At 54.5% G+C, this 22,478-nt stretch overlaps 1 protein-coding gene across 4 annotated transcripts; it reads left to right on the top strand.

Annotated features, from left to right (window-relative positions):
- Window positions 1-1,072: 1,072 nt before the first annotated feature.
- On the top strand, window positions 1,073-21,729 carry CNNM1 (cyclin and CBS domain divalent metal cation transport mediator 1). 4 transcript variants are annotated; one of them, XM_054832741.1, is made up of 13 exons: window positions 1,073-2,791; window positions 12,760-12,903; window positions 13,476-13,616; window positions 13,888-14,057; window positions 14,250-14,349; window positions 14,512-14,559; window positions 17,591-17,653; window positions 18,622-18,785; window positions 18,989-19,166; window positions 19,504-19,617; window positions 19,706-19,822; window positions 20,065-20,192; window positions 20,552-21,729. In XM_054832741.1, exons 1-12 carry the CDS (start codon window positions 1,273-1,275, stop codon window positions 20,142-20,144), a joined length of 2,838 nt encoding a protein of 945 aa, XP_054688716.1. In that variant the 5' UTR covers window positions 1,073-1,272; the 3' UTR covers window positions 20,145-20,192; window positions 20,552-21,729. The 4 variants fall into 4 exon arrangements, with proteins under 4 accessions (XP_054688716.1, XP_054688718.1, XP_054688717.1 ...); XM_054832743.1 differs by lacking the exon at window positions 19,706-19,822; XM_054832742.1 differs by lacking the exon at window positions 20,552-21,729 and having other exon boundaries at window positions 19,710-19,822.
- Window positions 21,730-22,478: the final 749 nt, after the last annotated feature.

Below are 22,478 nucleotides of genomic sequence, written 5' to 3' on the forward strand. Positions count from 1 at the left end.
TGCCCAGGTAGAGCACCAGGCAGTATTTCCCCACTGGAGCTAGAGGGAGTTAGAAAGGGGATGATCAGTGAGAGCTTATGAAGCAGCACATGGCCCCTGTGAAATCTCAGGGAATTAATCAACCTTGGGGGAAAAAAAAGAAAAAAAAAAATAGCTGCCTCTCCCAGAGAGGGGGAAGAGTCTCTCCTAACACAGCAAGGAATGTAGGTCTCCCTGGCAGCTTTTCATGCCTATCTGCCTGCTGAGATGCTGACACAGAAAGCAGCCCATTTTCCTGGGTGCAATAACAAGTGAATAATCAGAATTTTAGCGGAATTTCCTTTTCCTCCATGGTATTTTCTGATTAGCTTCCTGCTTTGCCATTAACAAGCCTGTTATAGTCGTAAACAACTGACTCTTTTCCAGTTTCCCAGTCTTGTTTCAAGGCTGTCCTGGATGGTGATCCAGGGAAAACGCCAAAGTTTCAACAGTCCCCAAGTGCCGCCTTCTGCACATACATCTGAAGCTGATAAACGCCCTTTGTGTATCACGTTCTCCATCAGGTCTAGACACAAGAATAAATGTTAGTTACAGTGTGGTACGTTTGTTTCCTAGGAAGACTGCAAAACTAATGACTATCCGCCCTCCATTAAAAAAAAATAAAATAAAATCACTCCCACGGGAAGAAGGGAGATGAATTCGAACTGAAAAGCTAAAGAGTTGGGCCTCAGCAGATAACAGAGGGGAGGCTGACTGCAAATCCTGACTCTAGAGACTGCTGGCACAAGGCTTTCAGCAACACCCCGCTGCCCAGCGCACGGGGAGGCGCAGACCCCGCACAGCCACACGCAACACACGGCCGGCCTTGCAGCACACCCGCGATGGAAGCGGGAGCGAGTGTGGTCGCGGGTGGCCGGGACAGGGCTCGGGGCTCGCAGCCCTCTCTAGCTGCCAGGGGTGGCCCCGCAGCCCCGGGGATAGGCTCCCGGGCAGCCCCGCCAGCGTCGCACCAGATGTGGGGAGAAAGCGCGGTGCCACCTGCCGTGGGGATGCTCCCGCGTGGGCCGTGCGGGGGTGGAAGGCGAACACCCCCCCGCCCCCCCGTCGCCCGGGTAGGCCCCCCCGGTAGCGTCGCTCCGCCGGCCCCTCCCGCCAGGGCGCCGCGGGCCCGTTCCCGATCGCACGTGGCGCGGCGGCTGCCCGCCCCCCGGCCCACGTGTGCCGCCGCGCCGTGCCGGCTCCCCGCTGCAGTCCCGGTGCGGCGGGCGGGCGCTGCGGTGCCGGCGCAGCGGCATGGCGGCGGCGGGCCCGGGGCGCGGCGGCAGCGGCGGCGGCGGCTGGGGCCGGAGCCGGGGCGCCGTGCTGCTGCTCTTCTTCTCGCTGTCGCCGCGGCCGCCGGCCGGAGCCGCCTGGCTGCTGGGGCTGCGGCCCGAGGACACGGCGCCGGGCCGGGTGTCCCTGGAGGGCGGCGCGGTGCAGGCGGCGGAGGGGAGCCGCTTCCTCCTGCGCCTCTACTTCCAGCCGCCGCCCGAGGGCAACGGCAGCCGCGGGCCGGCGGGGGAGCGGGAGCCGCGGCTGGTCTTCATCGAGGAGGCGGCTCCGGCGGCGACGGGGGGCAAGGCGGCGCGGGGCCCGGCGGAGCGGTGCCGGGAGCGCAGCGCCTGGGCCTCGGACGTGGAGGTGGTGGGGCCGCTGCGCTCGGGCGGGGCGGCGGGCTCGGCGCTGGCCGAGGTGCGGGTGCGGGAGCCGCGCAAGGGCGAGGCGGCGGCGGCGCCGGGCGGGCGGCTCTTCTCGCTGTGCGCCTGGGACGGGCGGGCCTGGGCGCACCACGGGGCGGCGGGCGGCTTCCTGCTGCGGGTCCGGCCGGCTTCCCCGGCGCTGGGCGCCTGGCTGCTGCCGCTGCCCGAGGCGGGCTGGCTGCGGGCGCTGGGTGCCCTGCTGCTGCTGGGGCTGTCGGCGCTGTTCAGCGGGCTGCGCCTCTCGCTGCTCTCGCTGGACCCGCTGGAGCTCCGCGTCCTGCGCAACAGCGGCTCGGCCGCCGAGCGGGAGCAGGCGCGGCGGGTGCAGGCGGTGCGCGGCGGCGGCGGCACCTACCTGCTGTGCACGCTGCTACTGGGGCAGGCGGGGGCCAACGCGGCGCTGGCCGGCTGGCTCTGCGCCTCGCTGCCCGGCGGCGGGACGGCGGCGGCCGGTGGGCCGCGGGGAGCACCCTGGCTGCCGGTGCTGCTGTGCGCCGCCGCCGTCTTCCTGGGCGGTGAGGTGCTGCCCTACTCTGTCTGCTCGCGGCACGGGCTGGCCATCGCCTCCCGCACCTTGTGCCTCACCCGGCTGCTGATGCTGGCCGCCTTCCCCCTCTGCTACCCGCTCAGCCGGCTGCTGGACTGGGCGCTGAGGCAGGAGCTCAGCGTCTTCTCCACGCGGGAGCGGCTGCTAGAGACGCTGCGTGCCGCCGGCCCCCACGGCGACCTGGTACGGGAGGAGTTGGCCATGGTGCAGGGCGCGCTGGAGCTGCGCACCAAGGTGGTGGAGGACGTGCTGACACCGCTGGCCGACTGCTTCATGCTCCGTGCTGATGCCGTCCTGGACTTCGCCACCGTCTCTGAGATCCTCCGCTCCGGCTACACCCGCATCCCCATCTACGAGGGTGACCGGCGTGACAACATTGTCGACCTGCTCTTTGTCAAGGACCTGGCCTTTGTCGACCCTGATGACTGCACCCCCCTGCAGACTGTCACCCGCTTCTACCGCCGCCCGCTCCACTGTGTCTTCAACGACACACGCCTTGACACGCTGCTTGAGGAGTTCAAGAAGGGTGAGGCCACCAGGCCACCACCCCCCGGGCTCCCCCTGCACCCCTTCCACACCCCCAAAGGTTCCTTGGTGAGCAGCCCCCCACAGCCCACCCCACATCACCTCCTGGCAGGATCCGGCAGGTACTGGGGATGCTGGGGGGAGTTGGCTCCTGCATGCGCTGGTGTGGTGGTAACCCTGGTGTCACCTGGTAGCACAACCCCTGCATGGATCAAGGGCCTGAAGTGCTGGTCACACCTGCCATGTTACAGAGACTGTAAGAGCCTTCAGCCTCAGATATTGGTGGCTCAGCGGATGAGCCTGTCCTGCAGGGCTGATGTCTCTGCAGGGTCCTAGAAGCACGGGCACAGTGCCTACCTCACACCCCTGCCCAGGCAAGGCAACATTTGCTGTTCTCCACAGAGGAGTTCATGGCAGGAGGTTGCATCTTGTTACTTAGCTCTCATGCTTTCACCTTAGCAGTGAGAAGCAGGCCTAGAAAGCATTTCTGTGCAAGTACTTTAAGGGAAGAAAAAAAAGCCTAAACCCTTAGAAAGAGCTGTACTTTTTTTGCAGCTGTGACAGTATTCATAAGGCAGCAGCTGCCAGCAGCCCCAGAGATGCTGAGAGCTGTATTTCATTAACCATACCTTGAGAATACACACAGCATGTGTTCCCCCCCCCCCCCACTGGGAATTGTGTTTTGCTGCATGTTACTCAGTACATCATATCGTGGTGAGTGAGTCTTTAAGAAATGGCTGCAGCAGTGACATCCTGTATTATGTAACGTCGGAGGACAGCCTTGGCTTCCCGGCTGCCTAGGGCTGCTCTGCTGCAAGCAGAGCTGATCATGTGAGAAAGGCCAACCTGGTCCATCCCAGATACAAAGAAAGCCTCTCTGTGAGCCGTCATCTGCTGGTTTTTAGAGCTGGGAGGTGGGGAGGATAGGACATTTCTTGTGTGCCAGGAAAGCAATCATCAGATACGTGTAGTTCAGCATCCTCTCCAGAGATGCACAACTATGTCCCCACAGCCTCTTGGAATCACAGGGAGAGGAGTTGTGTGGCACACACCACCTACCCCTCCTTATCTCTGCCCCTCAACATGACTGATGACTCCTAACAGTGCAAATCAGAAAAAAAACTATTTTTTAATACTGATACTGTTAGTAAAAACATTAAGATTGCTCTCTGGGTTCAACCTTGATGAGCTGCAGTAGTTCTCACCCCCATCCCGTACCTCTTCTAACATAACCAGTTGTCTCTCCTCTTCCTAATTCTGATCTCATATGATACTACAACATTACTGAAGTTCACCTGAGGTCTCTGCTACCTCTCCTTTGTCTGGAGAGATGGATATTACCAAAGATGTCAGATGATTTTAGCATAGTCTCCCTTGGTCAGCTTCCCCTGCACTTTATCTGATTGATGTATTCAACTACTTCCCCCTCCAAATTTTTTCTACAGCCTGGTACCCTATGGATCAATAGACCTATAGAAATGGACTTGCGGTTGCTTAGCTCACTGCCCTTTGCTTGCCCTCCTCTCTGCCCTGCTTAAACAGAGTTGTATGTCACTCCCTGAGCTGACAGGTACATTAAGAAGCCTTGCTACCTGCCCTGCACTTTCACATGCTAGTCCTCATCTCAAATGAAGATTATCCAGCCTTCTTCAGCTTTGCTCCATTAAAATCTTGGCATTTTGCTGCAGGCTCTTCCTCCCTTACATATGTTTGCCATCATGGCTTTCTGGGGCGTTTTGCTACAGCCCCTGTGTAGAGCTCTCCCTAAAACTTATTTCTGTTCCCACCTCATTTCTCCTTCTGTTTTTTAAATTACATGGCTGAAAAGCCTTGCTTTTGGTCTTAGTATCTAACTCAGTTGGGTGTTTAGCTCTTCCCCCAAATGTTGTTCTTCCCAGGTGTTGCTGTTCTCTTCCAACTCATCTCTTCACTATTTGTAAGCATTTGGTCACCTCCAGCACCTTGTGTTTGTAGATAGTCACCCCCAAGCCCAGCCCTAAACCCCTCCTAAGCTCTCTTCCCAGTTCCAAATACAGGTTTCTGTGCCAGCTCCCACACTGCAACAAGCATTCACTCCCAGCTGCCTTCAGTCCCATCCACTGCCACTTCATCGCCATTCGCTTGACTATTTAGTTTCTAAAATAAAGATTCCACATTTGTAATTAAGAATCTTCATCATTGTCTCCTTTTCTGTGTCTGTTTGAATTGTGGTGAAATATCTTATTTGATCCAATCAAGGTTGCTTTCCATGGCCAGCCAGGTCTTCTGTGACACCTCCACTAATTAGAGAGTAGGCTGATTGCTTGTTGGTTCAGTGAGTGCTTAATGAAGACATTCATCACTTCACACATCCAAGGTCCCTGCAGGACAGCAAACACTCCCACTGATAAAGCCCAGGTTCTTTCTAGGAAATTAAAATTTCCAGTAAGGATGTGCATTGATAGCCACCTCCAGGTCCTTAGGTCCCTGTCAAACCTCTAGCAAAACCTTGCTAGCTTCTTTTTCCTTCTCCCATGATTAACTCAAATGGTTTTTGTATCCTTTAGTTCTTTTGATTATTACAGCATTTACACAAAATACCCATCACATTTTATAGCTTTCCTGGATAGCAATGTATACTTCTGATCTGTTTCACTAATGATTAATGTTCTGCCACATCCACTATATACATTATGCAAAAAAAATGACATTATGGGTAAGTAACACAATTTCACTGCCAGAGCTCCTTGCCACAGTACACAAACATTTGTTCTTTCTTACTGAAAATGTCAAGAGGATGATTAAATGCAGCACTTTGGGACTCTTGCTCACACCTCTGGCAATGCTTTCCCTTTTCTGTCTCTCCTCCTACTCACCGATATCACACTGTATTATCCTTGTTTACCTGATGCATTTCTTTTCTCTTTGTGTTATCTTAGCTACGAAGATGATCAGCTTCTTCCCCCCCTGCCCAGTCTTTTATAGCAGGGTTTGAAGGGAAGCTTTCCTTCATTGGTTTCTAGGTATGCTCACACCTAGCCTCATTTGAGCTCAGTTCCATTAAGATGCATTGATGTTTGAGTTGAGTTTAATCCATACGAGTCACAAATCTCCTCTCCCCCCAGTAGGGCCCTGCGTAGACAGGATTACCCTCCATGGATCTGGGGAAAGACACTTCTGTAGCGTCAGCTTGCCAAGACATTTAAACTGTATGAAAGTAGTAGCACGCACTTCGGTAGCACCTAGGGACTTAATGGCCAGAGCGGTTACAATGCCCAAGAGCATCTGAGACCTCCTGGTTGACAAAACCTGGCCCCGGCCTCACCACAGCAGAACCGGTCAAACCCTTCACATCTGCTCCTTCACAAGCCTGCTGCTGGTGTCATTTGACATCTCTTTTGGCACTAATTCCTGTAGAAAGATGGTTAAATTGGAGGCACTGATGGGAACTAGGAACAAACTCAGAGAAGGCTGCAAACAGCAGCAGAGGGGGGGCTGACCTGCAAGAGGATGGCTCAGACTTCAGCCCACAGCCCAAAAGAGGAGGGCAGCTGCTACAACTGCATCAAAAACCAGCATTACAGCAGTGTGAGGCAGATTCAGCTGAAGGCAGGAATTGCTTGTGCTAGATGATGGTTTTGACTTGATCTCCTCATCAAATCTCAGTGAAATTAACTCAGAAATAACAAAGCCTGGACACCCAATTTGCTATCTTTTTCAGGCAAGCTAGACAGGGTCATTATGGAAGGCATGCATAGCACTTTATGTAAATGCTGCAGAACTAAGTGGAGCACACTGCACAAAATCTGTATCTGCTCTTCTCTAGAAATAAGAAAATGCACACCAGTATGGTAACTTTGCTACCTGCAGCCTGAAAGAAGCTGAAATGACTGAAGGAGTGAAAAAAATCTGAGAGAATTTCTCAGCAAATTGTATTGGTGCATCTCAGAGTATCTGACTTTGTTCTAGGCTCACAGGAGGAATCATCTAATACACCAGAGAAATAACTGCACCATATTTAGCAAGCTAAAGCAATGTAGAGGGGCAGACTAGGTCCCAGTAGGATAAACTTCACCTTGAGAATATGGAGCTGGGAGGAAAGGTTTGTGCATTCATTCAGTGTGAAATGCTGTGGGTGATGCAGTCTGTTCCTCCTTCATCCCTAGATGATAACCGAAGCAATGCATATTGCAGCTTCAGTCCTGTGATTATAACTGCTCATGGGGAGCTCTTCCATGAGGTCCACCTCCTTGTTCTGTAGGTGCCTTTGGGAAATCATTTATGGATTTTGTTGACTAATTTTTTTGGGGGGTCCACATATAGCAATGATACCTTTCAGCAAACAACCTTCCCCTGTCAGAGAAAGTGTAAATTTGCTCTTAAGTTCATTTTCCTGCAGCAGGGCGGAGGCTGAGGTACAACTCTAATTTGCCTTCTGTGGTTTAGCTTTTTTTTTTTTAAGAGTTACTAAAAGTAAATTCTCCAAAAACAAACTTTGTGGCTTAGCAGGGAAAACAATTCTCCCCTAGGGTCTGTCTTTGCTTTTCAAGATACTCCACAGCCTCTATTAGACGTACACAAATTGAATATAGCTGTAGAAGGTGCTTACACTTGCCAGGAGCTGGGGTCAGTACCATTTCACCTGCTTTCCTTACTGGCCTTCTCCTCAGCCTGCAGTCATGGCAAGCACAAAGCATGGCTTGAAATTTAAACCAGCCTTCAAGAGAGTTCTGCAAGTGTGATAGCCACTGTCTTGGGTACCTTGATGGGCCAAAGCCATGACCTCCCTGGCCAGCTGTATGTGTTAAGGAGCCAGCTGTTACCCAGGAACTATCCCGTACATGTACCCCGTACCCCGAGGGGTGTGATTGCCAGGCTGGGAGCAGGTGAGGTGCCAATACACAAAAGGTGGTTTCAGTGACTCATGCTGCAATGCTGCCTGAAATATTACTTCACTTTCCCACTAAAACTGTACTAAATCTTACAGTGTGAACCCCGGGCTGCTTTACCCCACCCCAGCAAGCCCAGGAGCAGGTCTGCTCCAGGGAGATGTTCAGCAAAGCAAGAGGGGAGCGGGCGCCCAGCTGGCCGTCTCCCTCCTGGGAGCTGTCAGAGGCACCTTCAGACTGAGCTGTGGGAAAGAACAAGCGGCCTGCACTACAGACACCAGTGAAAACAGTTTTGCATTGGCTCTTCAGAAGTTTAGCTTGAAAAAACCTCAGTATCCTTTAAGGCTTCCTTAGGCTCCGAATACCATGCAAGGGGACCGACCATTTGTGGGCAGGCAGGGTCATCGCCTAGGAGGTCAGAGCCCTGTTGTACAGCAGATGGAAGGTGAGACTTCATGTCCCCTCTAATCTCCCCCTTACCCTCCTGATCTGTTTTGTCAACTGTAATACATCAGCTATTCCAAATATTCTGTCTTTCCCCCACTTTTCCTTAGGAAAAGCACCAAAGCAGAGTATGAGAAAGGCTTTTGTACTCTGCTAGAGACAGATGTAAGCAGATGAAGGTCTCATCTCTGTGGATGGTCTGGATTAGATTAGAATTTACAGTTTTCCCTTCACATAGCTCTGATTCCCTGTAGAGCTGGGTGCCCCCACAGCCCTCCTGGTTATTTCCCCCCTGCTTAGGTGTAGATGTGCATTGCCTCTAGAAGCAGCTCCTCAAGCACGTGGTTTCACCCTTGGTGCAGAGTCATGATAACACAAAAGCACACTCACACACATTTCCGGTTCAAGAAGTTCAAATCAGGGTCCCCACTTATTTCGGATGCAGGTCTGCAAGAGGGTATGGAGGTGCTAGCAGCCCCTGGCCCAGAGAATAGTTCTGATGAAAAGCACACAGAAAGCAGATTTCAATTACATCATGGTTGTTTCACAAATCAACCTTATTTACCAATCACTCTTTTTTTGCCTTCCATTTTGTAGCTGTAAATGGTTCATGGCTTGTGCCTGTACCTTTGATCTCATAGTAACAGATTTAGATCTTACTGTAAAAATTGAAGAAAATAAATTTCATGCTCAGAATGCTCAACCCATGGAACAAGAGACAAGACTAAAGCATCTTTAACACTCCTTTGGCAGAGCAGCTACATAAAAAAATGATAAGGAAGTAGTCTGAGCTATATTTGCAGCTAACAGCACTTTCCTTCCCACAAGTAAAGGCATTTCCATGTGTTCAGACCCTGTTCTCCCACTGGGGAGGAAGCTTTGAGCCCAAGATCATTTAGGTACCTATGAAAAACAAGGCTCCTAAAAATGGGCATAAAAGCATTAGGTATCTGTTCAGATGCTTGTTCCATCCGGAAGCTTTCAGCTGTTTATATTAGCTCTGTAATTTAACATTTTGAGGCATTAACTTTCCACTAGAGCTGTTGTTTGAAAAGAGCAGATTTCATGTAGCTCATAAAGAATTTAGTACAGTTGTATCCCATGCTGAGCAGACACTTAATCACCTATAGACTTCCTGTGCAAGAGCAGTCCTGCGGAGGCCAGTGGAGCTATTCACACAAGTGAAGTTAATTGCCTATTTGTTCTAGCATTTGCCAAACCAAGGCTTTGATTCTCAAGTGTTTCACTGTGCTTTCCTGCGTCAGTGATAGCCCTGTAAAATTCACATGTGACAGCTTGCTAGCGGGGAAGCAGCTCACCCTTATAATTCATTTCATTTGAGCTATCAAGTAACAGTTACAATAGCATGGGTTTTGGAATCAGCTTTATAGATCTTAAAGCTGGTTTAGATCAAGTTTGGGGTTTTGTTTAAATGATTTATCTCCCTCTGTGGTACTTCCACTGAGGCAGACCTGCAGGGTAACAGCTGGAGAAGAGAACGCAACCCCTCTTATGTCCCCAGGTCCATCCCTGTGCCACCCTCCCTTGGGTATTGCTTCCACCTCATAAAATTGCCCAGCTTCTGCCCTCATACCTGCTGCAAAAGCCACTGCTCTTCCTCTGTGCAAGCGTGGCAGCTCCCAGGGCTTGGAAAGGTGCTACAGTCAAGCTTGGCAGCATCCCCAGCCCATGAGGGAACAAGCCATGACTATACAGTTAGGGCACCTGCAAACCCCCCCTGCCCCTCCTGCCAAATTTATATGGTCTGTTAAAAAAGTGATGGGAGGAGACACAGGACCCAGCTGGGGTGGGGGGCATGGACTTTGTAAATGATCTCATGTCCCTCAGGTGGGAGCTCAGGGCAAGTCACCCCTTTCCCAGTGGGGGCCAGCTGGGAGCAGCAGTCATTTACAGGAGCTCTGCGAGGGGTGGGTTTTGGGGTGTTTTTGTGATACGGGTGTCAGCTGGCCAGGCAGGGGCTAGGATCAGCTCACTCAGTGCGGGCCAGGAGCAACCACATGAATTGCAACAATTTTCCATCACTGAGTACCTGCTCCATCTCTAATGTGGGTGTTAGCCTGGAAACCTAAACCCGGGGGTTTATAGTGTGGCTAAAAGTGTTTATTTTCTGTGAAAACAAAAAACTCTTGAGCGCTCTAACAGCCCTTCTGGCTCTGCCCCCAGCGCAGTGAAACCGTGGGTCTCCTCCCAGGCTAACGGTGCTGGGTTACTTCTAAATAATCTCATTTGCCGCTACGTGAACATGGAGCTGGAATCACATTTCTCTGAGGCTGCTCTAGAGTAAATTACAGCATCGATGTAGGTGTTTGGCCAAAAAAAGAATTGCCTCCATTACTCTCTGACTGCCTTTAAGTAGCACCTAAGCTTTTTGTAAGGGCTCGGTGGTTTTGGATTGCATGTAAATGTCATTAACAACAAGCGTTCAGCCAAAAGAAATAACTTCTCCCCTCTCCTCGCTTACCCAAGGACGTGTAGGAGACCAGATGGCCCCAGTGTTTGGGAGCGAGGTTTGGCTAAAGGAGACATTTTTGAAAGTTGGACTTTGCTAAGATGAAACGTAGCTGTTGCTGCTGTCTTGTGGCCAACTCCGCTGCTTTTTTAAGTCTCGAGTTGTGTTGCTTTATTACCCACTGATTAGACAAGATGCACAAACCTGCATGTGAAAGGAGTGAAAAAGCCTGGTCCAAAGAACATGCTGAAATTTCAATGCCCGGAGGCTATTGATTTGGTTTTTTTAAAGTGCATCTCGGTGCTACTTGCTGCAATGTTATGTTCTCATTTCTAATTCTGTAGGCGTGGGAGGCAGCGAGCTGCTCTCTGAAATCTTGCAATAAAAGCTTGGTATGAGGAAGAGGGAATTTATACTGTGGAAAATGCCCAAGCTTTTCTGTGAGAAAAGTGTAGTGCTGATCTTAGGCTGAGAAATATCATTTGCCATCTCAGATCCAGGGCAGGGTTATTTGAAGGTCACATGTTCCCCAGCAAGATGTATTTGGTGGGACTGCTGGGCTGCCCTGCATGTGCTCATCCCTGTCCCGCTGCGGGGACGAGCCAGAAGGCACCAGCGAGCGCGGAGAGAGCTGTGCAGCAGGCAGGAGCCCACCCATATTGCATCTTTCTACATAAATACTGTTCACGTCCCCTCACCCGGAGCAGCAGGCGATTTTGCTGGGGAGGCTTTATGGAAGAAGCAGATGCAGAGGCAGCTGTGTAGCAGAAGGGACCTGCCCCCCTTTCAGGTGACCATTGCTGCTCAGGGAGCTCAGCTCCAGGCTCGTGGGGAAACCTGCTCATGTTTGCAGGTTTCTGGAGGTCCCTGCAGTGTGCACGGTGCAGTTGGGTTTGTGCAGGCATTGCAAAGGGAAACAGAGGGAGGAGAAGTTGTTGGCTGTGGTGCTGATGAAGGACATTTTTAACATTTTAAGTAAAACTAGAGGTTCAGAACCTGTGAGTGCTGCTGAGCAGCATAGGAGCCACAGGGGCAGTAAGAAAACCAGTGCTGTTCATTGGCAGGTCCAAGAACACATTGGAGCTAGAGACCCAGAAGTTGTTTGTGACTTAGAAGTTGGGTTCTGGTCAAGCTGCTGAGCAAGAACATAAATCAGAGCAGACAATAAAGGAAGGGAGAAGTTGAAGAAGCTTACAGAGAGCTGGACATGCGAAAACAAATAGCGATGTTTCAAGTATGCTAAAAGCAAGAAGCCTGAGAATGTGTCAGCAGAGCTGCCAGCTTACTGGGGACAAGTGAGGAAGCTGAAACTGTGATTGAGAAACACTGCCATTTCCAAGCAGGAATCACTATCATTGCAGCTGAAGGTCCTGGCCCCAGTCTGCTTGTTTAAGGTAACAGAGAGGAGGTGCTGTCCGGAGCAGGGTTTGGAGAAGACGTTCAGATGCAAGACGATGGTTTGAAAAGTGTTCAGCCTCTGTGTCCAGATGGTTCACCCAAGAGTTCTGCAGGAGCTGGGCTGAAACCTGCAAACAAACATGCATTTCTGCATTAAAACCAGCTGCTGTTCTGAGGAGCTGGAGGCTTTGCCCGTATTTTAAGAAAAACTTTAGGATCGGTCCAGACAGTGATGGATAGAAAGATGTGGGGGAGCGGTTCCTGGCAGTTTAATAGAAACGATAATTAACAACAGAATCAGAAAACACCAGGAGGATGAGGGAAACCAGTAGAGCCCAAGGACATGCTCACATTTCTGTGTTGGAGGACGCTGTCTCATTGCTCTGTCAGAGTTGTCTCATGCCAATGAAGCTGAGGGTAAGCAAGAAGCAGCTGGTATAATGTACACTTCATTCCTGCATAGGATGCTGTCAAAGAGCTAAATAGAGTGACTCACGACAGATTGTCTGGATAAATAAAGCAAGCGGCCCCCAAAAAAGAGCCAGGCAGAGTCCCGTGACACCTAAGGGACACCTGTGACAGCCTCGGGAGTAGCAGCACTGTTAGGCTGGGCTGTGTGTCCAGCTCTTCTTCTTGGCTTAGCATGGTGGGGGTGAGTTTGGGCAATGGCGGCTGCTTCTGAGGTTTGGCTGTGATCTGTGCCTCCCACCGAGCCCTGTCCATCTGCCAGCCCGATGTGCCTCTCGCCAGGGGTGGGGGTCTCACTGCCGCTCTGTTTTCCCCTCACAGGAAAGTCCCACCTGGCCATCGTGCAGCGAGTGAACAACGAAGGGGAAGGAGACCCATTCTACGAGGTGATGGGCATTGTCACCCTGGAGGATGTCATTGAGGAGATCATCAAGTCCGAGATCCTGGATGAGACGGATCTGTACAGTTAGTGTCCCAGAGCAGCTACTGCGGTTGCAGGAGCCAGGGTGGGAGCCCACACAGACAGACAGACATGTGGGTAGGAAACAGGCCAGAGTAAATCATGGTCCTTCCCCAGAACAATTCACAGTCATGGTGGGAAAGACAAGAATGATGGAGAGATGCTGGTCAGGTGTCAGGGAGTCTTGATTGCTCAAGAAAGAGAAGCACCAGCATCAACAGCCAGTGGCTGGGCAGGGCCTGACCCAGGGATACCTGTGTTGGGCATGAAGTGCCCATGGGTGGTTCTCAAGCTCCTTTCCAACTCTGGGTCATGCATCCAGCCAGGGCAACCCAGGACTTGCTCCTAAGAAGCATGTTTCACCACCCTGTTCCCTCCCCAGGGAGCTGCTCCCAAGACTGATGCACGGCATGTTTTGTGCCCCCCACTGCTCCGGCTTCTGCTCCACAGCAGTCCTGCCATAGGGTGCAGCAAGACGTGCCTTTCTATATACGTGTGCACGTGGTATGGGGCCCTGCAGCTGCAGTGGCTTTGTGGCTGCTGCAGGCAGGTGACCGCTCTGCTCTTTGCCCTGCAGCGGACAATCGGAAGAAGGAACGGGTGCCCCACCGGGGACGCAAGCCCCAGGACTTCTCCATCTTCAGGCTCTCGGACAGTGAGATGAAGGTGAAGATCTCCCCGCAGCTCCTCCTGGCTACCCATCGGTTCATGGCAACAGGTACCCTTGCCCTTGTGCAAGCCCTGCATCTCCCTGCAGCAGCACCAGCCCCGTAGGGCATCCCTCAGCTGTTCCTGGGTCAGGCTCCCCCGCAGTGAGCAGTTTCCACCTGCCCAGACCTCCCACCCTGGGCATCCCACTGCTCCACCAGCATGGGTCTGCATTTGGCTCCCCTCCATGCAGTGGGGAGCTGAGGCTGGAGGAAGGGGAGCTGTGCAGCTTCCCAGCACCCCTGGCCCTGCTAAGCAAGCGTGTGTTGCCTCCCCTCTAGAAGTCGAGCCTTTCAAGTCCCCCTACCTCTCCGAGAAGATCCTGCTGCGGCTCCTGAAACATCCCAATGTCATCCAAGAGCTCAAGTACGACCGAAAGAACAAGAAGGCAGCGGAGCATTACCTCTACCAGCGCAACCGCCCCGTTGACTACTTTGTCCTCATCCTGCAGGTACATGGAGCAGCAGCAAGCAGAGGGTGGCAGGGGGTGGCCTGTCTCTCCTCACTGCCTTGCTCTGGGCTCCTTCTACCAGTGGAGATGCCCATCTTCTCATGGGGGTGGTGGGGATCCCTGCAGCCCTGGGTGGGTGGATGGCCAGGAGCGTGGGGTGCCTGTCTGAGCGGATTTTCCTTCTCCTTCCAGGGGAAAGTGGAGGTGGAGGTTGGCAAGGAAGGGCTGCGGTTTGAGAATGGGGCATTCACCTACTACGGCGTCCCTGCCATCATGGCTGTCATCTCCTCAGGTAAGGGCTCTGTGGGGTCCCTCTGGCCCTGCCTTTGCTTTGGCAGCCTCCATGGGGGCTAAGGTGGCTGGTGACCAGGAGAATGGGCTGGCCCTGCTGCGGGGTGTGGGGCAGGTGGGAGCACTTCCTCTGGGATTCCTACACCTCCAACTGTCCTTTCAGATAACGATGTGCGAAAAGTGGGCAGCCTGGCTGGATCCTCCTTCCTATGTAAGTATTTCAGGACAGGCTGAGACTCTAAAACCTCTTCTTTGTGGCACCGGCTGGTTGGAGAAGGGACGGATTTGCATCCCACACAGAACAGCTCAGGCTCTGTACCAAGGTCACCCCCTTTAAAAAGCTCGGTTGAGAAATGACGTGCTGAGGAGCTGATGCAGCGAAGTTCTGGCAGAGGGACTTTGAGGTCCCTTTGAAGTTTCAGCCAAGCGCTGGATCCCTGCAGGTGGATCCCAGCACAGCTGGTGCTGCAAGGGGCACTGCCCATGGGTGGCAGCATGCCCGTGCAGATGGGAGCAGTAAACCTGGCAACTTCTGGCACAGTGTATCTAGGTCTCAGTGTAACATCTCTGGACCTGTTTGCATTCCTGAGGCTCAGAGCACGAGCTGAACATGGGTCCCACACTGGGGGAACGGGGGCTGCTCAGGAATTGCAGAGATGGGTCAATTTACCTGTCAGCTGTTCGCGTGTGGTGGTGGTGGATAATTAGCTGAGTTAAAAGTAGATGCCCCAGTGCTGGTAAATTCCCTGTGTGCTGAGCTGATGGGTTAACAAGTAGATCCTCTGCTTGCAGGAGTTAAGAGAGCTCTGCTTAGGGGAGACCGTGAGCCCCCACTTCTTTGCTCATCACCCCTGGAAATGTTTAGTCCCCAATGGCTTGGGAGCAGGTGGAAGTGCTGCCCACCCCCAATCCGGCACATCCCTCAACCCAAACCCCAGATGTTGCAGCTGGATCTGCAGTGCTGATGTTAAGCTGAGGATGCTCTGGGTGCCTAATCAAAACAGCGCACTAAATTCAACCTTTAGGGAGGTGTAGGGAGAGATGTTGTTGAGAGAATGAGGGGAGTCCCTTGGGGCAGGTGACTGTCATTCCTGTGGGTCCCAGTCTGTGTGCAGCTCTAGGGTTCAGCTATTTCTTGCTGCTTGCTTTGCTTCTATTCGAAAGGCTGGCCCGTGGACTGCTGGATTAACCCCTCAGTGCACATTTCTGCTCCCCCGTGTTCCCGCAACGCACTCACTTTGGACAGAGGAAATCAATGAAGTGGCCAGTTTCCCCTGGGATGTTGCTCCACAGCCCGATGCCCCCATGCCCTCAGTGACCATCCGCAGAGCCCCACCGGGGCTCAGGCAGTGTGTGCTGCCCATGGGCGATGGGGCAGGCAGAGCACGGGCCACGGCAGGAGCCCACTCAGGGCTCCTTTGCTCCCCGTGCTCTCGCATGATGCTGTGTCATGAGATGTTTTCTGCCATCCAGCCACCCCTGCCTGCCACGGGACGTGTGTGTGGTGCGTGCGGTGTCGTGCCCCTGGCCAGCAAGGAGGCAGGGTGGGAGGCAGAGGTCGCAAGGTATTCCCCTTGTCAGGCTGGCGTCCTCCTTCAAGCAAAGCCCAGCAGAAATGAGTGTGAGTAGCATGTCACAGCAGAGAATTCAGATGTTAACCCTTGAGCATTTAACAATTTGTTATTAATTAACTTATGTTATGCAACTTTGTTATTGCTAGGCAATCTTTGGCATTGTCAGCTGGGGCAGGGGTGCGGCAGCAGAGACCCGGCATGGCCAGCCCTGCTGTGGGAGGGTCGGGCGGTGAGAGCAGGTAGCAAGTGCTAGTGGTTATCAACCTGTCCTTTGCTCCTGGCTGTACGAGGTTGTTTTGGGCAGCACTTTGTGCTGGTGCTTTTGCTTGGACTTTTATTTGCAGAAGGTTTCAGTCCAGGGGAGGACACAGAACAAGAGTTACTGGGGGAGGAGCAGAGAGATCAGAAGAAGGAGGCTGCGGGGCAAATTTTCTGGGGGTTTTACCTTCAAAGCAATTTAAAAACTTTAATCACATAGGCAGCAGATGGTTCCTAGAACGTTGCAGCCGTGCTGCGGGCACAGTGGCTGGAGGGGGAGGGCAGTGTGCTCCAGGCAGGAGGGCCGGCAGCTGGGGGAAGCACGGCTGTGGCTGGAATAGAGGGCTGGCAGCCAGCGGGCTCGCATCTCCCGCTGCTTTTGAGGTGGGTGCTGAGAGCAGAGATAAGGCATGGAGAGATGTTAACGAGTACATCCTGTGTGTTGGTCTCTCCCTGCTCCCCCATGGAGCCCTGCACCCCTGTGGCATGGCCCAGGGATGCTGTGGAGGGCAGCAGGGCAACTCCCCACAGGCAGCAAGTCACAGGGAGGGGGATCGCCTGCCCTTGAAATTGTCACTGCTGCTGTAACCCGTGGAAATCAAACGTGGAAAGTGAATGGCCTGTGATTCACCCTCTCTGTGACAATGGGTCAGGCAGCCCCAGATGTGGGGTCCTGGCTTCTTGTGGTTCCACACGAAGCAGGTCCCAGTGGGTGGCTCTTCTTGGCATCGCCATAAGTCTGTTGAGACCCAGGGCTTTGTGGGGAGCCACAGGCAGCCCAGCACAAATGCCTTCGCTTTGCATCATGCCGAGGTGCTCCTGCCAGCCCCAGCCTGCAGCTGGGGGGCTGTGTGGAGGCAGGGGCTGTTTCAGAGCACGCTCCCTCTCTGCCACCTGCCTACACACACAGAAGCATCCCAGATGCCAAGCACAGTGACTCGATTTAGCTTCCGCCCATCTCCCAGGTGGCACAAGCTGACCACAAAGTCCCGTCTCCTGGCAGCGGCTGGCGAAGGGCTGGAGCAGGGTGGCAGCACTCAGCCAGTGGGAAGAAGATGCTTTCTGCCCACACCATGGCTCTAGGGAGATGTGTGGCTGTGCAGGCAGGCCTGGCAAGAGCTGGTCCCCCCCAGGCTTACCTCCTCTTACCTCATCACAGAGCAGCCTGTTGATTTACAGCATTCAAGTCTGTGTCCCTGTACCCGGGGCTGGCGAGCACCTCCCTGGAGCAGAAGCAGGAGCGTGTAAGAGGGGTGGGAAGGGATGCTGGAGTGGTGGGAGCCCAGCCCAGGGCTGCTGGCACACAATTCTTTTTCTCATTCTTCCTCTTGGTCTGTCTTCCACTCTCACCTCTGTCTCTTGCCTTCCCCCATCCCTTCCTTCCTTCCTTCCCTCTCCCTCTCTCTGCAGTGCCTGTCTCAGTGTCCCGTACCTTCGCCTTCAGCAGAGGGGACTCCCTGGCTGGCTCTCCAGGTAACGGGGCATGGCTTGGGGAAGGGGCTTCTGGCTTCCACAGGTGCTGGGCTCTTTCCGGCTCCCCGTGCACAGTGCACCAGGCGCCCTCCACCCTGCATGCCAGGCAGTGCCAGGAGAAGAGCACCCACATCACCCCACGCCAGGCAGCCCCTCACCTGTTGGAGTGTGGGTGGCAGATTGGGGACAGCAGCCCTATCCCTGCTGCGGCATCCCCAGGAAGATGCAAACCCCAGGAAGAATGGGGGGACAAGGGGGAGCCATGGACGGCTTGGGCTTTCTTTGGTGTGCAGTTTCTATAATTCCCTACTTGGGTTTTATTACTACTTGCTGCTTCTGACCACAGTTACTCACAGCCCTGCATTGCACACTGCTCTGCTTCGTTTGCTTTCCGGGTAATAGAAGGGCATTTTAGCAGAAGAGCAAAGTCAGCAAGATGTTGACATCACCCGTCAAGTAACAAGCTGCCTTTGTTCCCTAATAAATCACTGACCAGACAAAATCCATCATGCCTCGTGTCAGAGGCCATCAGTCAACGTGAGTGACAGGCCAGCTTGCCATGGCAGCCTCTGCTCCTGTTCTGTCAGAGTCAGGGTGGACAGGAGTGTGCCCTCGAGGCAGGTTAAGTTAAATCCCCATGGGCTGCCAGCTGCAGCCAGGACAACTTGTGCCAAACGCTGTGCAGAAGGCCTGTGTTAGCAGGAGAGCTGTCAGTCAGTCGGTGTGACAGGCAGGCGGCCTGGTCCCTTTGGTGTGCGTGGGGCTGGCATGGCACAGGGCCTCCGATGACGGTGTGCACTGAGGAGGACCCCACTGCAGGTCACCACAGGGCCCTTGCCAGCCCTGGTGTCCTTGGGGCACAGCCACTGGAGGTGACCAGTCAACCTGGGCCCTGCACCGGCACCGGGGACCTGAGTGGCACCATGAGTGGGAGTGAGCGCTTGCCTCTGTGCCATCCCCTCCCGCAGTGAACAGGTCACCGTCGCGGTGCAGCGGGCTCAACCGCTCTGAGTCGCCCAACCGGGAGCACAACGACTACGGGGGCAGCACCACGCAGCTCCACAGCAGCAGCAACAACATCTACACACCCGACTACTCTGTGCACATCCTCTGCGACGTGCAGTTTGTCAAGGTACCGGCTGGGCTGGCAGGGACTGTCCTACCCCAGCCACCCCCACCCAGGCACTGCTGTGCCCCGGGAGCCTGCTGCGTGCCCAGCGGGCACTCAGGGGTGTCACACTCCTGCTGACCAGGGGATTGGTGCCACCAAGTCCCTGGGAGGTCCCAGCATGGCTTGGTGCTCGCTGAGCTGGGCACGTGTGTCTGTGTGCCCAGGTGACCCGGCAGCAGTACCACAACGCGCTGGTGGCCAGCCGCATGGACAGCTCGCCCCAGTCCCCCGACATGGACGCCTTCGACAGGGATTCAACCAAGGCCTCGACTGCACAAGGAACCCCACAGACGCCCAAAGAGGACCCCACCACCCTCCTGAACGAGAGGAACAGCGTCATGTGTGAGTCACCCCACGGCCTCCCTTCCCTGCCACGTGCCAACGCTGTGTGTCACCTGGGGGGGCCGTGCTGGGACTCGCTGGCATGACAGGCACGCCACCACTGAGACACAGTTGCACGTGGACTGGGGCACGTGGGCATTTGCACACACACACCTGTGGATACTGTAATGCACAGGCACACAGGTGCAACTGTGCAGGCACATAAATCCCTGTTCCCCCCGCACTCGTGCTCCCTGGGGGTCCCTGGCACTGGGACCTGCCACTGCGGCAGGCGTCCTGCTGCGTCCTGCCCCGGGGCAGAGCGCCTGCCCGCCATGCCTGCCCTGTGTCCCCACAGGCAGCCGCTCCGAGGGGCTGCGCAGTCCCAGCGAGTCGGTGTTCCTGCGCATGGAGGGCATCCCCTTCATCCAGGAGGAGCTGGCTGACAATGAGGAGAACAGCAAGCGGCAGAGTGAGTCTGGCCAGGGGACACACACGACCCTGGGGGTGGCGAGGGCCGCGGTGCCCCAGAGTGCTGCAGCCAGGCTGGGCTTTTGCAGACAGTGAGTGCTGCGGCACCGTCCTGGAGGCAGAGTCCCCTGGCAAAGAGGCTGGGACCAGCTCATCGCCGAGTAGCTCCGAGGAGACGCTGGGCAGGCGGCTGCTGAGATCCCTCAGTGAGTGACTGACCTGGGGAGGGAGCACCCAGAGGAGAGCTCTGCCCCAGCACCCCACTCCTTGGGTCAGTTCCTCCCCAGCCCTATTCTGGGGGTGCCCTGCAAGGAGCTGGCGTGGAGCAGGGAGGCAGCCCAGCTCCCAGGCAGCACCCCAGCAGCAGGCAAAACTGCACATAAAGCTTGACCCCATGCACACACACACCCCCCCAGCACCCCAGCCCTAGGTACCTTTGCTTCTGCAGGTGGGCGCAAGCAGCAGCCGTCACCAGAGGGTGAGAAGACACCAGAGGAATGCTCCAATCTCGCCCCATTAATCACCTGAGCAGCAGCGTGGCTGGAGCACAATGCTGGAGGCCTGCGCAGACTGGAGGTAGGAACCTGCCCCTCAATGCAACATTCCTTCCCCAGCAAATGGGAAGTTGCTCAATTTTAATAGTGTAAAACCGAGTTTCAAGCAGCAAAGCCAAATGATGCAGTTTGGAGCCCACGCAGGCATGCATGTCACTGGGGGCTGGAGCAGGGTCAAGGGATGCAGCAGCAGACCCCAACCAGCCTTGGGGCAGGAATGGATGTCAGAGACAGAGTGACACCCTGACTCGTGTTTTCACAGCTAGAAATGTGTGTCTGCATCAATATCCCCAGCCTGGCTAGGAAAAGTGCTGCAGGCTTGAGCAGGACAAGGAAGGCAGGCCCTGGCCACCTGCACCAGGCTGCGCTTGTGTCTTCCAGGTCTGCAGCATGGGGGTCTCCCGCCCTGAGGCTCGTGTTCAACAGCAGCAGGTCTGCACTTGCTCGCTGCCTGCCCGCCCGCCCGCCTGCCCGCTCGTGCCGCCCCTCCCTGCAGGACTTGTGCAGAGCCCCATCCCCAGGCGAGAAAGGATGCGCCCCCGGCGGGGCTGACCTACCCAGGCGGCCTGGACCAGCTAAGCTGGAGTCCGAGGGCCCTTGCCCAGCTGCTCTCTGGTAGCATCTGGTCTCAAGAAGAGGTGGAGAAAGGAAAGGTGGAGAAGTGTCTGTCACGACGTTCCTGCAGGCAAAGCAGGGAGGGGCGGCCCAACCCAGAACTGCCCTTAGCATCATTTACCATCCCCATCCCAGCGAGGCCCAGAGCCCCTCAGTGCTGGGTGCTGCACAGACGTGGTCTCCGCCATAAGGAGAACATGCTATTTGGGGGGTGCCACACACAGCTCAGGGCCCCAACACACGTTTGTGCCATGCCTAGTGACATGCACACTCACAGTGCTTTGTGCACGCTGACCATCGACACAGCCTGGCACTTCCAAACCCCTGCTAGGCATAGGGCAGGGAGCCCAGCTCACCACCGACTACAGCCCCCCCTCCTTGGGGAGGGCCGCTCCACGCTGCATTAAACCATCCTCCTCCCTGCGCACGGCTGCCTGTGCGAGGGAGGCTCGCACCAAGCCTTCAGGTTGGTACAGACCAGTCAGTAGTTTATGTAGAGGCTGAATGCAACAGGGATACTAACATTAAAAGCAATTTCTCCCTGAGCGACGCCCTGTCTTGTGTCAGTGGGTGTAGGGAAAGATGTGCTACCTTGTCCCACCAGGCTGGCCTGCCCTCGTACCTGCGGCCAGAGGCGGCTGGAGTAACAGGACTCAGCATCGCTGAAGAGAGCGGGTAGAGGACCAGGTCAGAAAGCGCTTCCCAGTTTCTGCCTGTGAACCTGGGCCCTCTGTAACTCTTGCTGCCAGAAAAACACTCAGCAGTGCCAAGAGTTACACCAGAGCAGTGCAGATGAGGACTGGGGAAGAACCGCAGTTAATGTCATGCCATTGCAAACACAATAGTGGGATACACATGCTGGAGTACAGCCTGACAGATAACAACAGAAATCTCCAATAGTCCACCAATGCTGATAAAACTTCAGCTGGAATAACTGCATCCCTGTCCGGGCACTGCCCTTCTAAGGAAACACACAGCAATTGAAAGGAGGCCAGAGGAAAGCAAGGGCTGGAAAACAACCTACTCCAAAGGCTGAAGGAAACGGGGTCGCTTAATCTTAACTGGTGAAGGATGTGAAAGGGGGAGAGGAAGTTTTCAAATACATAAAAAGCTGTTGCAAAGCGGAAAGGAATAATCTCTTCTCTGTTGCCATGGTAAATGGGATAATGGGTAATGAGCTTACACCACAGAAACGGAGAAATTTAGGTCACTCATTAGGAAAAACAAGGCTGATAAGGCTAGCAAAGCACTGGTAGAGATCACACGTGAGGTGAGCCAGGTTCCACACCTAGAGCTCTGTAAAGACGGAAGCGTAGGTAGATGTCAGAAATAACAAAAGGAGAGTTGGTTCCTTCAACCCCTCCTGAAATCACCCCTAGAAGTCATCCTTTAACCACTGCCCCATCATCCCAGCTGTGGATGCACACAAAGAGGAGAAAAAGCTCCTCCCCTGCACAGAGGAAAGGCTGCTTCTGGCTCACTCTCTCACGTGACATGGACACTAATCTGAAAAGGACAACCAAGAGACCCCACGCACTGTCTCTCTACAAATACAGCAAGGGAACAAGGTACCATTTTCACCTTCACTAAGCTGCAGCACAAGCAAAGTCCATCAGGGCAGCAGTGACTATCACTAACTGACTCAAGGAAAGGGGCTGTTCCCCTTTCTTCACCAACATCCTGGCAGGAGGCT

Source organism: Grus americana, chromosome 7 (genome assembly GCF_028858705.1).
Source record: "Grus americana isolate bGruAme1 chromosome 7, bGruAme1.mat, whole genome shotgun sequence".
Lineage (NCBI taxonomy): Eukaryota > Metazoa > Chordata > Aves > Gruiformes > Gruidae > Grus > Grus americana.